The 15,932-nt window shown below is 42.6% G+C and overlaps 2 protein-coding genes across 2 annotated transcripts; one reads left to right on the forward strand and one right to left on the reverse strand.

The window, feature by feature from the left end:
- Positions 1-6,430, reverse strand: tada2b (transcriptional adaptor 2B). The gene is made up of 2 exons (XM_076087186.1): positions 6,131-6,430; positions 1-4,884 (listed from the first exon to the last, which is right to left on the reverse strand). Exons 1-2 carry the CDS (start codon positions 6,398-6,400, stop codon positions 3,673-3,675), a joined length of 1,482 nt encoding a protein of 493 aa, XP_075943301.1. The 5' UTR covers positions 6,401-6,430; the 3' UTR covers positions 1-3,672.
- On the forward strand, positions 6,195-9,855 carry cfap184 (cilia and flagella associated protein 184). The gene is made up of 3 exons (XM_076087187.1): positions 6,195-7,377; positions 8,624-8,962; positions 9,079-9,855. Exons 1-3 carry the CDS (start codon positions 6,655-6,657, stop codon positions 9,262-9,264), a joined length of 1,248 nt encoding a protein of 415 aa, XP_075943302.1. The 5' UTR covers positions 6,195-6,654; the 3' UTR covers positions 9,265-9,855.
- The last annotated feature ends 6,077 nt before the right edge of the window (positions 9,856-15,932 follow it).

Here is a 15,932-nt window from a genome sequence, read left to right on the forward strand (position 1 = left end):
TAGAATTATAAAAGTTTTGCACTTTTAATACATCTCCATTCATATCTTGTCATGTGCAATAACAAAATAACGAGAGCAGAAAGGCTCAATAGTATCAGACCTGTAACAAGAGTAAAGACAGCACAACAGCATGCCATCACTATCTCACCCTTCAGAAAAAGGTTCTTCTCTGTATTCCAAAATCTGTTTTTGTTTTTATTACAAAAGCTATACACATTTCCATGACACAAAATACTGTACATTTCACAAGTCAGTAATTATAGTTTTTTTTTGCCAATGTATCTTACAAAATTATCTACATTTGGTGACATACAGTATGCAAAATCTCCCTTACAAATAATATGAACCCACCGGGGAAAAAAATTGCTGTTTTGCTTTGAGACATTTACACCAAAACAAACCATTTTAGAACAATAAGGAACATTTGGTAGCACATGCAGAACGACGCTACAGTCAAAATCTGAAAACAGTTCTCGGAAAATAAATCACAAACTATAAGTTATCTAAAGGAATTTACAAAAGCTGACATTGAAACAAAGGGGAACCCTCAGTTCTACATGGTGGCTGTTGGGCTTACAGGCTGGATACTAGCCTTTGTACACCATCCATGATTCATTTTGAGCTGACCTGAAAAATTCTTATTATCCCTTTTCTTTTTCACAATACCAATATGATGTTTATACTCAGCTTCCACATAAAATGCCTGGCCTGTTGCTCTATCAGCATCTTCAATAAACCCATTACAGTTGATTATACAAACTCCCATCAGACCTTGTTAGCCAGCAGCAATGGCCTAAAAAACACATCCATGTACTGGAGGTGATCCACTATGAATGTAGGAAAGATGACAATAAAGATTTTCCACATACTTTAATTCAGCGGCACCACTAAGGCCCAGTATCAAATAACAACACAAGCTGAATTCATTGAAAAGCACTCAGATGAAGAGGTTCTTATCATGAAATAAGGCTGGAAAAGTTCCCAGTCTCCTCTAGAATCCATTCTCCAGGACTTTGTCAGTGAAGATCTCGCTGTTATGACGAGTAGGGATTGCACTATACACTGATATGTTCCAATCTGTGTCAGTCGGATTTAAAAGTCGGGCAATAACTTCTCTATAAAACCATCTCTTTGTTTAGAAATGTTGACAAATTGGTTCAACACTAGAGTCGAGTTTGCTCGTATTATTAACTGCCACCGAGTCTTCTGTTTATCCCACCAGACTTTAGCCTCTTTAATATTAGTCTTTAACGAGGCTTAACTCACCCACTGTGAGCTACCGCTACAATAGTTAAACGTTTCATGTTTTGTTGTGGTCTGTTACATTAACAAAGCAGCAAAGTAAAAAAGTTGCGTTAGCCAGTATTTAACAGAGAAAGTAGTGCATTTGTTGGGAACGATTATCAGCAGTGTGTGTTCATGTTAATGAAGGAACAGTTCACCCAGAGCAAGTCTGCCTTAAATGACTTCTGTAGCATACATAATCAGCCTTTGGATACAAACACAATATTTGATAGTAGAATGAACTCATTGTTAATTTTAGTCTTTTCATGGGATTTGCTGACAATAAGAGAAATAGAAAATATCACCAGAGTTATCCTTTCAATAACTGTGTTTGAAACTGTGTTTGAAAGCACCACTGGTTTGGAGCACCACATTGATGAAATATGACTAAGCATGACCATAACAAAACATGAACTCCCTCCACAGTTGATCCACTATTTGAAAGTTCCACAATTCAATGACCCCCTCCAAAAAAGGCAAAGCTCTACTTTCAATGTCTACTACTACAGAACTAATGCTACTCGTGACTTGCATTTCAATCCAAAAAGGCCAATTTCCAACAGCTACCGATGCAGTAAAGAGGCTAACAAACATGAATCCAGCACATATTCCAGCTGGTTAGATCACAACTTCACCTGCCTTCTCTTCTCTGTGACTATAGAGCTCCTGCCGATTCAATAGCTACATTTACATTTAAATAGCGCGATGGCCACCGGGAAAATGAGGATGAGTCACTAGTGCTGCTGTTCTGGTTCTGCCGTTTACAAAGTAAAGTAACCTTTGAAAAACGAATGATAGGCTGCCCAGAGGAGGTGGGCAACAGCTGGGAGGCTGTGTGTCAACCACAGGGCTAAAGTGTGCTGGTAGGACTGAGGCGCTCTGCCAACTACATGCGGTGATAAAGATAAAGCGGTGGACCTGCCTTGCATAATCGCTTGGTAAACAAAAAAAAAACATTAATCTTGGAATTGTACTGATCACTGGTTAATGTCCTTCCACATGCAGCTTCTTTACCTGTGGACAGCTGAGCTGACATGCACTGTGTCTGTAAAACTAAAGGATTGTGGGTTGTTGCTTATTTAATACTTAAGATCTGAAGCCAAGTTTCCAGGGGCTTTAAAAGTCAAATACTATATATCAGTCAATGTATTTCTGTTTTACCAGCTACACAAATAAATATTTATGATAAGGATCCTTAAAAAAAAAAAAAAGTTCCCCCTCCAAAATCAGAAACACATTTTTGTTGACCTTGTTGTGAGTGGCTCATGATTTCTGGAAAGTTATTGTTGTTGAGTTTGTCAAAATGTTTTTGTTGCTTTGAGCACAACAAGCCGAGTGCCATCTAGTCCGTTATATTGGAGAGAAGTCAGACAGAATCTATATGGCAGATATCTCCAACACTAAGCATTCACACAAATCAAACTACATTGATCAATAAAACAAAGGGTAAGAGGAAAAAAATTTGGATTTTTGATTTTGTGGTGAACTGTCTCTTAAAAGAATGGTGAGCAACAAATGTGCCGAGCATTTTAAAGTGGACAGTTTGTGTGATGACAACAGTCTCTGAATCACCTTTTAATATTCTTTGGCATTTATTTACATACAGTTCTTGTTGCTTATTGGCACGCATGTTCACCATTACTGATATACTGATATATATATATATATATACACATATACATATATCAGCGCGCATTCCAGAGAGAGCTAGTTGAATGTTGAACCCTGATGCTTTTTCTTTTCCTTCACTTGTTGCAGTAAGAGGTAAAAAAAAGTCAGAGAAAATGAGTTGATTGAAGATGGAGGAGAAAAATGTTGAATATGTTAGAAGATGTGAAGAGCTAGCAGTCCAGCATGAACTGATGAAACAGCTGACATGGTTGATCAAATTAGAATTTGAGAGATCCAACGGTGATCATTTCTGTCTCCCATCAGTGCCATGCTGCAGAACATTCACCCCAAAAAATACTACTTTTAAACATTTCCAGGAAACATAATTATTAATTGTCATTTCCCCTTCCTTTCAGATGCAAGTGGCTTTTGCACAGTCGGTGTTTGGATGTAAAATCTTCAATGAACCTGTTGCATTAACACCAAAATATCTCCGCAACTATGCAATACGTGTTAGCATTGTAGTTCTCATTTATGTAGTAACAACACGGGCACTGTGGGTACTTTGAACCCACAGAGTTGATTTCCAAATGTAAAAATATAGGCTAATTGTTGTTCCTAGCCCTGGTATGAAAATAAAAAAAAGTGTATCTTTCTTTGTAATGTACATATATACACCTTTGAAGAAAGCCAGTAGTTTTGTCCCGCCCACGGAGCTTATGGCAAATCAGCTTTCGGCAATCATCAACGTATGACTTCCTGTTCAGAGACGGGTCGCTAGGAGGCGTCTCGGGATATCCAGCCACTTTCCGTGAGGAAGGTGAGGATGCGCTTCTTGAGGACCTTGTCCAGGTAGCTGGGCAGCCGGCTCTTGGCCGGGATGCCTTGCCTTTTCTGCAGGTTGTCTTTGATGATGATGGTTTTGACAGTCAGGTATCGTGCTGGGCTGAGGTTCAGAGAGTTACACAGCACCTTCTCCCTGTCTGACAGCAGCTCAAAGCCCACCAGATTCTCGATGGCGGCAAACTCACCATCTTTGCCCTCTTCTTTGACCCCACCTCCAACCCCCAACCCTCCAGCAAGGCCTCCCCCCCCTCCAGCTCCACCCCCGAGTCCCATCCCAGAGCCGAGCCCACCTCCTCCTGCACTACCCCGTTTGGAGGTGACCACACTTTTGTTCTCCTTGCGTTTCTCCCGTTTGTGGCGCGCTGATTCATATTCAGCAGACTCCTCCAGGCGGGTGATGCCGTTGCGGCGGAAGCGTTGCAGCTCACGCACCTTGGCCCTCAGCACGCGCTCTTTATGCATGTTCTCAAAGAAGTCTTCAAACTCACGATGGGCCATGAACTGGCAGAGCCCCCGCAGTCTGACCCGTTGCTCCTTCTCTTCCTTGGTGATCTTTCTTTTGGGTGTACTGGGAACAGGACCTGATCCTGCTGCTGTTGTAGAACCTGATCCAATTGTGCCACCGCCACCGCCAGCTCCTGCCCCCCCCACACCACCAGCAGTGCCTATGACTCCCAGCGCTCCTGGCTTCTCCTTCTCCTTCTTGTCTCGGCCCAGGAACGCAGGCACCAGGTTGTAGTCTCGGGCGATGTTCTTACGTCGCTGGCGCTCTCTGAGCTTCCGCACATACATGTCCACGTGGGCACGTTTCATTTCAATTTCCACATCCTCGTCGTCGTAGTTCACAGACAGCCCGCTGATGAGCTTCTCTGCATCCTGGTCATATTCAATCTCATAGTCGTCACGTAGCGGCATGTAGCCCAGCTGCTGCTGCTCGGCCAGGCTGATATCCAGCGGAGGGAGCGGGGTGGTGAGGCTCGGCGACAGGGGTCCTCCGCTTGGGCAGGTGTGGTCCGTCACTCGGTTGGGAATGCTGTCAGGGATGCAGGCTTTACCCAGGTTCCCGTGGATGTACATGGTGACGTAGTGCTCCATGACTTCCTGAGGAGTTCGGGATGCTCCAACGTGAGCGGCCATGTCCTCCTGAAAAACAGCAAGTTGTTACTAACGAGCATCGAGGAAGAAATATGCTGTGTCCATTATTTTCCTGAAAATTCCCAAGTAAGTTTTCAGGAAAGAACTATGTAATTTAATACCAACAATGTGGAATGTAAAGACAGTATTCAGTTGAAATACTTGAACAACTCATGAATTGGTAATGTAACCTAGAGAGCGTCAGTGCACAGCATGTCTGCTGACTGACTTTGAAGAGAAAGTTTACAATCATAAATTATTCGACTCTTCAATGGGGAACCTTCATTTGAGCTTATGGAATGTTGTTGTAAATACTTTTGATATTTAGCATATTTCAATATGCGAATATTCAAACCTTTCATTTTAAACAATTAGCAAGGTATTTAGATATTTGTGGAACATTTTTGTGTATTTTAATGTTTAATTTATATTATTTAGTTATATTTGAATCTTTTTTAGTTAATTTGCTGTGAGCTTGCCAGAATGGGTTCACTTAGTAAGTGCAATATTACAGTTATTTCCCCCAAAAACTAGTTTTTCTGTAGTTGCACACCTGTAAAGTAAAGCATTAGTGACAATGTGTCTCAAAATTTTTTAATTAATAAGAAAAATTATTATGATATAACAGATTCATCAAGAATTAAATATTTGTAGTTGCAACACTGAACATGACTCATCATGGGATGTGTAATAAATAAAATACATAAAGTTTACATGTGATATATGTCGTGAATTGAATGAATAGTGAGTTTTACTTGGCGTGTGATATCTAAAAAGCAAAAGGTTACAACTACGTCACCGACCTGCAACATAAAATAAGTTATAGTTTAGTTGAGTTCTTTGTTAAACATTTGGGTTTGTTGCTATCAGTTACATTGTTCTAATTCTACTATATTTTGTTCCTCCTGGTGGGTATGTGCTGCAGCTTTCCCATGTAAATAATACATATCTATCTAAAGTTATAGTTATGTTACTAACTTACTCTCGACCTCCCATCCTCCACGAGACACATCTGGGCCTTTAATAGAACCCTGAACATGTAGATTTAGAACATTCTTATGTTTATGATGGAACGTTTACGACAGAACGAAGAGAACACGGACTGTCCTAAAGGTCATGAACGTTACTGTAACATCACCGCTACTAGCCAACTGTTACCCGGGACATTCTACTTGTACTTTGAACACAACTCTTGTGAACGTATCTGGTGAGTTGTGGAGGGAAATTAAGTTAAGTAACTTAAAAAGTGATGTACCCAGTTTCCAAATCCATATTGCTCGATAGCATCGAGCAGCGACTGCTCTTCCCTGCTGGTCCATCCTCCCGCTGCCTCGGGACCCCAGAGGGAGAACCGGCCGCCGTCGACCTGCTGGTAGCCGTGCCATCTCCGGTGATTACCGATTTCTGCGCCCGCCGAGAAACACTCCGGACACAGCTCGATATCGGGGCAATCGGTGCAGCGAAGCCGCAGGTTTGTAACATCTGCTAGGCAGTTAACGCAGTACTTCTTCCCCAGGTCGGCCATGTTGCCTGGCTCCTGCTTCTTGTTGTTGGAGGCAGAACTGCGCGCCTGCGCACAACGAGCTTCGCAGCGCGACCTGCTAACATCCTGGTTGTTAATATTAATGAGTAAGGTCGGGGCGCCTCTGATTGGATCCCGATCCCAGTTTCCAGGACAACCGAAACAAAACGAACCGTGTCATTGACTTCGGAAGTGCACGAGCCCTATAGCTATAGAGAAATTGAATAATACTTTTGGATATTCTTTTTTTATTGAAAATGGATGGAGGGACAGAAAATGAGGTGAAGAATGATGGGATGCTGCCAGCAGATGCCTCCAACGAGGAGGTAAATGGAAATGTAAAGGAAGGTGTTCCAGCTGAAATGGTTGCATCGGATCCTGATGAAGAGAACTCTGGAAGCACTAAAGGGGCCCCTGTTGAAAAAGAGGCCTCAAGTGAACCAGAAGAGAACAGTGGAAACCAGTTCCCGGGTGTTGATTACATCACAAGTGAAGACTTGGCTGTGAAGAAGCATGAAGTCAAGGAACAGCCAATATCCCACGAGGAGAGTGTTGTTTTTGAAATAGACAGCATTGATGACAATGGACCTCCCACACTGCATCTCAAGACCCCGGACGGCCAGAACACCAGTCAGGAGGAAGATGAGGCCGAAGAAGACAAATCCACTGCTGCCCCTGCAGCTGGAGGACACATCAGCCATGAAGAGTCCACGCAGCTCCTCCAGGAGCTCCTCCAATACCGGGATGAAGCCCTCCAACAGCGCAGCCTGCTGCAGATGAAGCTGGCAGAGTTCTTCCACAAGAAGGCCGGGGACAACGCTCAGCTGGACAGGGATATACCGGTGACAGAGCAGCTGCAGCAGTATGAGAAGTACATTAGCATCCTGACTGACCTGAAGCAGCAGCTCGCCGCTGATTCAGAGACAGCTCAGCAGCAGGCGGAGGAGCTGAGGTTAAAGTCCCAAGAGAAGCTGAACAAGGTCGGTCTCATTTTCAGGGCCTGTGCAGGCTTTCGACATTGTTCTGAAACTTTGCCTGATATAATGGTATAAGGTTAACTATTTGGAAAGTTTCTGTCAAAGTATGCAAAATGAAATAAAGAAATAAAACAGAGAAGCAGTAGAAGTGGAGAAAATGAATTTGGGCGAATGTTAATAAAAGGCTTTTAGACGCTTTATTTGTCCCAATTTCCCCCTATAGTTCTACTATTGCATGTGAGAAAAGGTTGTGTACAACCTTAAGTGTATCCAAAGAGAGCTGTGTGAATACTAATGATATTAAAAGCAGTGATAATAAAACAAGTTCTGTACAAGTCAAGAAATATAAAAACAAAATAGAGAAATGTACAATTAAAAATAGTCAGTGTTATTGTTGAGACGGTTCTTGTGTGGTTTTGGTGCTGCTGGACTGCAGGCTCCAGTCGAAAGGGAAGTGTTTTAGTGTTGGGTCCACTAACTTCCCGGGATGATGTACTACTTTCTGTTAAAGTTCAAACCGATTTGGTTATTTCACATGACAGATTTCTGTGTATCTGTTTCTGTCTCACTGGTTTGAAGTGGGCGGGGCTCGGTTGGAAAACGGTGAGGTCACATATTTCTGTGGAACAATCAGAGTTTTGCCACATTTGAATCAAAATCTAAGTTGCGGGGTTGTCTACTTATATTAATGGCAATATCAATCAAATCTGAGCAAACAACACCCACAGTTCTGATGTGTATAGTGTTAATGAATAGTAACCTGTATTAACTAACATGTATATTTAATATCACTTTGATTGCTTCTTATTAAATAAAGAATATTTAATGATGGAGAAATACTTAAGATGAAGAGTCTAAAATGGTCTCTATCCCTGCAGGGAAAATGAGTACAAGGGCTCTACACATGCTGCTCCACAGTGAGCTGGGTGGAGGTGACCTGCATACTGAACCATGCACACATTACTCTCAGCACTATGCCAACAGGGGAATGATTTAGGAACAAACAAAGAAAGTTAGCAAAACACAACTGGAAAGCCTGGAATAAATAGTGTAATCTGAAACCATGGCGGGAGTGTACCCTTTTTAGAAAATTACAATTTAATGTATGACTGAACAAAAAAAAAATTGAGTTATCCAACATGTCTTTGAGCAACCAAATCAGAAGACATCTACAAGTGTCCAAGAAGTGTTGATTGCGTGTTCTGGTGTACTGATCAGAGGGTCCAAACTGTCTCATTTCCATCCTCAGGTGGAAAATGAATGGCGAGCGTTCGCGGCACTGAAGCAGGATGTAGCTGTGGCAGCACTGAGCGGATGCCTGGGTAAACAAGCCGCTCAGGCCAAAGTGGAGGCAACGGGGAAGCTGCTGCAGCATGAGCTGACCAAGCTGCGCCTCAAGCACATCAAGCTGAGGATCAAGATTCACAGGCTGGAGGCAGAGCTCCATGAGGAGGAAGAACATGCCAGGAACCCCCTACATCTGCAGTTTGAGCAGCTGCAGGCGGAGAGGCTGGAGCTGAAGAAACACACAGAAAAGCAAAATGAGGAATGTTCAAAGATGCAGAAAAAGATCATCAGCAGCTTGGAGGTAGGTTGACCAATCAAAAGGCACAGATTGCGTCAAACTAATTTCTGTAGTTGTTTCACAAAATATAAATTCTGGTAATAAGTAATTGAGTGAGCAGTGTTTCGTTTTTTTATCAGCTCCTGTCAAACATGAAGGAGAAGCTGTTCTGGAGCCAGATGGAGGTCCAGGCCCAGCGAGAGCAGCTGGACAAGGTGGAGACCACGGTGGCCAGGAAGAGGGACCACCTGACCAGGACTAGGCAGGCACGCAACGGCCTGCTGAGAGACAACCTGAGGCTGAAGGAGCATTGTGGACTGCTTTGAGGGTTTGAGAACTTTGAGGAGACTTTGAGGTCACTGTGGATGCTTCCAACCATCTGGAAGAACAACTGGAGGATCTGAAGGGCTGACAAGCTGGGACTGTCTTCAGTAATGGCAGACGGAAGAAGAAGCTGGAGACAACTTCATGAATGAATGAGCGAATGACTGAATTTACATCTTAAAGTGCGATCAGACTACACAATATTAGCCTGAAATAAGTCAGGGCCATCAGGAACGTTAATGAGCATCAGGCCTTTTTGGATACTTTTATCTCTTGTAGTGTGTTTAACCAGATCAAATCCACTTAGAGGAAATCTCTTTAGCCAAGAAGGCAGCAGCGAGTTTAATGTTGAGACATCTTGATTTCATACATACAATAAAACAAAAATAAAACAATACATAACAGAGTAAAAATGTAATACCATGGATTTACACATAGTAGTAAAAACACAGATACATTGTGCATGTTTTTGATTAATATTAAGTAATTTTTAATGTAAAATGTTTCATTCTATATTTATGTTTCTTCTGTGTTAATTGTTATGCACCAAACAATAAAGGGAAATTACTTGTAAGATGTATGTGAAAAGAAACTTACTTTGCAACAAACCTGATTCCGACATCTCCCTCTTTTTTCCCCACAAATTCCTGACACTGGACCAAGGCAACCACAAGAGGGCACTGTTGCACTTTAATTCTCTTACATGAAGAGCTGAGTTTACCTGCCTGCATCACACGTATCCTGTGTTAACATTGTCCATGTAGTCACACAAGCAATCTTTTTTTTTTTATCAGTTATCTATTTTTCCAGTTGTTTTAATATCTGGTTGATAGTTTCATTGAAACATTTCACACATTATCTACAGACAAAACTCTTCAGAAGGTTCCCCTTATCAGAATCAGAATCAGAACCGTTTATTGCCATGGTGTTGAACATACAAGGAATTTGACATGACGGGAGGTGCATAACATTTGTCAACCATCAACAACAATCAACAGTGCAAAGTAGAAACATATTAAATTTACAGAAAATATAAAATAAAGTAAAATATAAAATAAAGTGAAATATAAAATAAAAAATAAAGTGCACAAACAAACAGATAACAGGACTATAAACCAGTGAGATGTAAGTGTAGTGTAAAAGTGTCGAGTGCAATAGAAGGGATGTGCAGGGGAGTGACCGGTAGGAATTTGTCCTGGGGATGACAGAGTCAGTGGGGGTCCCGGGCTCTGTTAATGAGCCCGACTGCCGACGGGAAGAAACTGTTCATGTGTCGTGAGGTCTTGGTCCTGATGGACCGCAGCCTCCTACCAGATGGAAGGGGCACAAACAGATTGTGTCCAGGGTGAGAGGGGTCGGCTACAATCCTTCTTGCTCGCTTCAGGGTTCTTAAACCGAACAAGTCCTGGAGGGACGGCAGATTGCAGCCAATCACCCTCTCGGCAGAGCGAATGATGCGCTGCAGCCTGCCCTTGTCCTTGGCTGCGGCTGCAGCGTACCAGACTGTGATGGAGGAGCAGAGGATGGACTCAATGATGGCTGTGTAGAAGTGCACCATCATTGTCTTTGGCAGGTTGAATTTCTTCAGCTGCCTCAGCTGAGCCTTCCTGGTGATGGAGCTGATGTTCAGCTCCCACTTGGGGTCCTGGGTTATGATGGAGCCCAGGAAGCGGAAGGACTCCACTTTGTCGACGGGGGAGTCACACAGAGTGATAGGGGCTGGTGGGGCTGCATTCTTCCTGTAATCCACAACCATCTCCATTGTCTTTAGAGCGTTGAGCTCTAAGTTGTTCAAACCGCACCAGGTCACCAGATGGTCAGTCTCCCACCTGTAAGCGGACTCATCCCCACCAGAGATGAGTCCAATGAGGGTGGTGTCATCCGCGAACTTCAGGAGCTTGACGGACTGGTGACTGGAGGTGCAGCTGTTGGTGTACAGGAAGAAGAGCAGAGGGGAAAGAACACAGCATGGGGGGAACCGGTGCTGATGGTCCGGGAGGCTGAGACGTGCTTTCCCAGCTTGACGTGCTGCTTCCTGTCAGACAGGAAGTCTGTGATCCACTTGCAGGTGGAGTCGGGCACGTGCAGCTGAGAGAGCTTGTCGTGCAGCAGAGACGGGATGATGGTGTTGAAGATTCACTGAACATTCACTATGGAACTACATTTCAGAGCTATATTTTGTTTCTTTGTTAGAGACGTGCTCTCCACATCTAGGTGACTCCACCACTCAGTGTCTTCTTCTTCAGTCTGTCCTGGTGCTGGAAAAACAATAAAACAAGCCATTATTGGGGGGAGAAAAAGCTCATAAACGTCTGTATTTCTTCAGGAAACTTAAAAAGAGGTAATTCCTGTGCTAATTTCTTGTCCACTTTTATATAGGAGTAATAGAGAGGAAACATTACAAACATGGGATGTACACAACACAGAACAGCAGGTCATTAAAACCGCCCAGAACATCACTGGTACCCATCTACTGAGCGTCAGTGATATTGATGACAAGAGGAGCCTGCAAAGATCCCACAGGATACTAAAAGACTAAACCCACCCATCCACAACCTGTTCACCCTGCTGCTGTCTGGAAAGAGATACTGAAGTATCAGCTGCTGAACCACCAGACTTCAGATCAGCTTGGATTCTTACCTTGGATTCTGGTTGGTCTCTCTCATTTAACATACACATCAATAACCTTCTGGCTAAAGTCAAAGCTAGACTGGGTTTCCTGTATCGAAACAAGGCCTCCTTCACACACTCTGCCAAATTCACCCTTGTGAAAATGACCATCCTTCCTCTATTTGATTACGGCGATATAATTTATAAAATGGCATCAAAGACCACCCTCAGAAAACTGGACACACTCCACCACTCAGCAATCCGTTTTGCCACATGTGCACCCTTCACCACCCACCACTGTGCTCTTTACAGATTGGTGGATTGGCCCTCCCTTCATACCAGGCGGCTACAACACTGGCTGCTCGTGGTCTATAAATCCATTTTGGGAATGACTCCTCATTACCTCTCAAATCTTCTGCGCATTTCTGACAGCAATCGGCATTTAAGATCCAGTGACTTCATTAGGCTCATCATTCCAAAAGTCCGTACTGTGTTTGGTCATAGCTCTTTTCATTTTGCCGCTGCAAAGGACTGGAACTCACTACAAAACACACTCAAACTAACAGCTCTCACCTCTCTCAACATGTTCAAACATAAGCTGCAACAAGTTATAGTTGACTGCTGTACTTGTTGACCAGCCCTCACTTCTCTTTCTTTCTTCCATTTTTTTTTTACAAACAACATCCAGTAATCTGCCTTTTATTTTGTACATAGTGTTTATTATTTTATCTAGGTTGTTTTTAGTCATTTTTCCATTGCTTGTCATACTGTATTGTATCTGTGTTGTTTGTGTAACTTGTGTGGACTGTGCTACTGCCTCTTGGCCAGGTCATCATTGAAAATGAGAATTGGTTCTCAATTGATTTTACCTGGTTAAATAAAGGTTAAGAAGCTTCTTTCCTCAGGCTGGGATAATAAAGTTTTGCTTTCTGTCTTTTTTATGGTGCAAAATGGGACTACAAACTGCATTTCGTTGTGCAACCCTGTTGTACGATGACAATAAATGAACCCATGTAACCTTGTTGTGGCTGCTTTGCATTCTGCTCTATGTATCTAGTTTTGGTGTCCAGGATTTTAGTCACCTGTCTCTGATGTCTGTATCCGCCCCGATACAATGGCGGTGAATGGATAGTCCACAGAATACATGGCCAATAGTTTTCTTGGGGAAATAGTCCCCATGGAAAGTGTCCACAGTGAGGTCTGTGGTCCATTCATCTCTATTGTATAGATGTCTCGTGTATGGATTTGTAGCATAGGCCACCTCCAACAGGAATTCATGTGAAATGTGATAAAGCACATACGGCTTTATGATCTATCCATCACGTGTAATTGATGTATAACTACTCACTATCACAGAAGGAAATCTATTGAATGTCTGTTTTCGTACAGATTTATTTTAAAAGAAGCTGTCGGTCTGTAATAACCCACATGTGCTTTATCACACATTAACGTGTAATATGGGTTTCACATGCGTTATATTCAACCTGACTATGTCTCTGGAACAGACTCTCAAGGTATTGTTCAGCCTACTTGAAATGACTGCTCTTTTGAGAAGACATGGTCCATTAAGTAGCTGCTTTGGAGTTTGCCCACTTGTCTGGAAATGTACCCGTTCCGATTACAGTATGTCCAAGGAGTGCCTCAACTCAGTTGATAAGCCTCAATGGACCAGAAGTCCTTAAAGCGCTCCGTCATGAGCTGGCTCACGGTTCAGAGGAGGGAGAACACAGAAAAAAGTTGGAGGTCAAAAATAATATACTAAATAGGGTTATTTACAAAACAAATGAATGAGATGCGAACAATCAGTAACATCTGTGATGTCTGAAACCGTGGGAGAGCTGAGAGAGGCAGAGGCAGCCTGTCCAGTTTTAAAGGATCATAACCCAGGTGAGCCGGCTCAGTAAAGACCTGTACCACCAGACAGGTAAAGTAGGCACTTTCATTTTATTTTAACGGATATTCATCACAACCCCACCAATAAAGCACACACAGTCATTTGTCGGGAAGTTTATTGATATATATATATACAAGCATGTCTGTCACCGAGGCGGAGACTGTCTGAGATATACAACAGAGTAGAAAATGTATAAGGTGCAAAAAACACAGAAGCATGAGTCCCCCCCCCACATACACACACACAAAGCCAAGCTATGTACAGCAGGTTCACATTATCAGACATCTTGCTCAGTTATAAGCCACGCCGAGCCAACAGGGAATAAAAATGAACGAGATAGGTGGAGCTATAACTCATTCGCTCCTGTCTTCATGCTAACATGCTGACTACACTCTAGCTCGCACACTTGTGGGGTATGGATTTGAAAACCGGAAGCGGATTAGAAAATATTTACATGAGCGAGGAGCAGTTGGTGCTCATGTGCTGTACGTATTGATTTCCAAACTCAAGCATTAGTGAACACTATTGCTACTTCTGTCAACAAAGCACCATGTACAGTATATTGAGCAGAATCAACATGACGAGCGTCACACAGCGTAGTGGAACGTTGAGAAACCTCCATGAAAATGTGACACTGACAAGTGTGTGTGGGTGTTTCTAAAAAATTTAAGTCACAGTCTCTAATTTAGCAGAACACACTATTTACAGCAAGTGTCTCTATTTTTAGTGCATCCAAGGAACATTCAAACCCATCTACATTACGTCGATGGGTTTGGAATGTGCCTTGGATGCAATTGAGCGCGCAAACACACACACACATATAATGCACAGAGAGTCAGATGACAGGACTACAGTAAAGCAGTGGCGTGATGAGAGGAGCTGGACCGAGGCTCTTGGATGAGGGACTAACATTCAGCCAGTTGAGGTTTCTGAGTTTTCCAACGACGGGCACCAAATCTGAGGGCTGCCACGCCTCGGCTTTTGAAAGCTAACACACACCGGCTAGAGTCCTGCTACAGCCCGATGCCAGCCATCAGCATCACACTAAGGGACAATTAAAAGAAGCATGATTACTCATTTACCTCTGAAACAGCATGGCTAAAACTGTACTGGGTGACTTGGAATACTGGCGGCTTCTAAGGTTAAACCAGCTTTCAGTGAGGGGTGACGATGAAGTGAGACTCTGATTATGTTCATTCCATTTGCTAGATTAAAAAGCTGAATTTGCAGTTGTAGCCAGACAAATCTGACAAATCTGTGGCTACTAGCATTTCACTTCATGTATCAGTCTAGTAGTTAGTTTTGTTCAATCTGTAGAGGGACACATACTTCTTAACATGGTCAGCAGGGTGTGCGAATCCTGGATAAGGAGCATCCTTTCTGTGTGTGATAATACTCATATAACATTTGTGAGTCAAAATAAGATATTCTATGCTTCACTCACCTCTGCAGATACAGAACATATGGACTGGTAGTGTTAGGTTGTTTCAAAGAAAACATACTTCATGTATAAATGTAATAATTAATCACTTTCTGTGTGTAAAAATGTCCTTAAACTGTCCTAACCATGACCAAGTAAAAACAATGAATGGCATCTTCATTTATGGGATGTCTCAATGTGTGATTTTAATAGAAAAGGTTCATTTTCTGCAACTACACTGCTTTGCATAAACCTGTCCTGTCAACATGTCTCAGATCAACCTCCATAATGGATTGTGTTTTTTACAGTTTGGGTGATCTTGAGAATAATTGTGCTTCTTGAATGAGCCCTTAGAGCTCAGCTGGTGTGAGTAAGATTGTTGTGATGTACTTTGTTTGCTGACGCTGACTCACATGACGGTGGAGGAAATGGGATTCTGTGGAGCGCCACAAATTCATCTCAAATATCTTTAAATACATCAACATAAATTAAAAAAATGGAAGCTAGTATTTCCACTAAACATTTACAAATAAATACTTGGTTTTGACCTTTTTGAAAACACACTGTCAATCAAAAAAAAGGTGACTGAAAAGAAAGTAGAGCGGACAACACAAGTGGCACAACTTAGTACATTCAGCATGCTCAATGAAAGACAGTTAAAAAGGAATGCTACGTCTGCATGTTGTGGCACCGACAGGATGTGAATGCTATGCTTGTGTGCTCCTCAACACACTCTGACTGTATGA

This window comes from Anarhichas minor, unplaced genomic scaffold (genome assembly GCF_050575085.1).
Source record: "Anarhichas minor isolate MPS153535 unplaced genomic scaffold, ASM5057508v1 ptg000009l, whole genome shotgun sequence".
NCBI classification, from domain to species: Eukaryota; Metazoa; Chordata; class Actinopteri; order Perciformes; family Anarhichadidae; genus Anarhichas; species Anarhichas minor.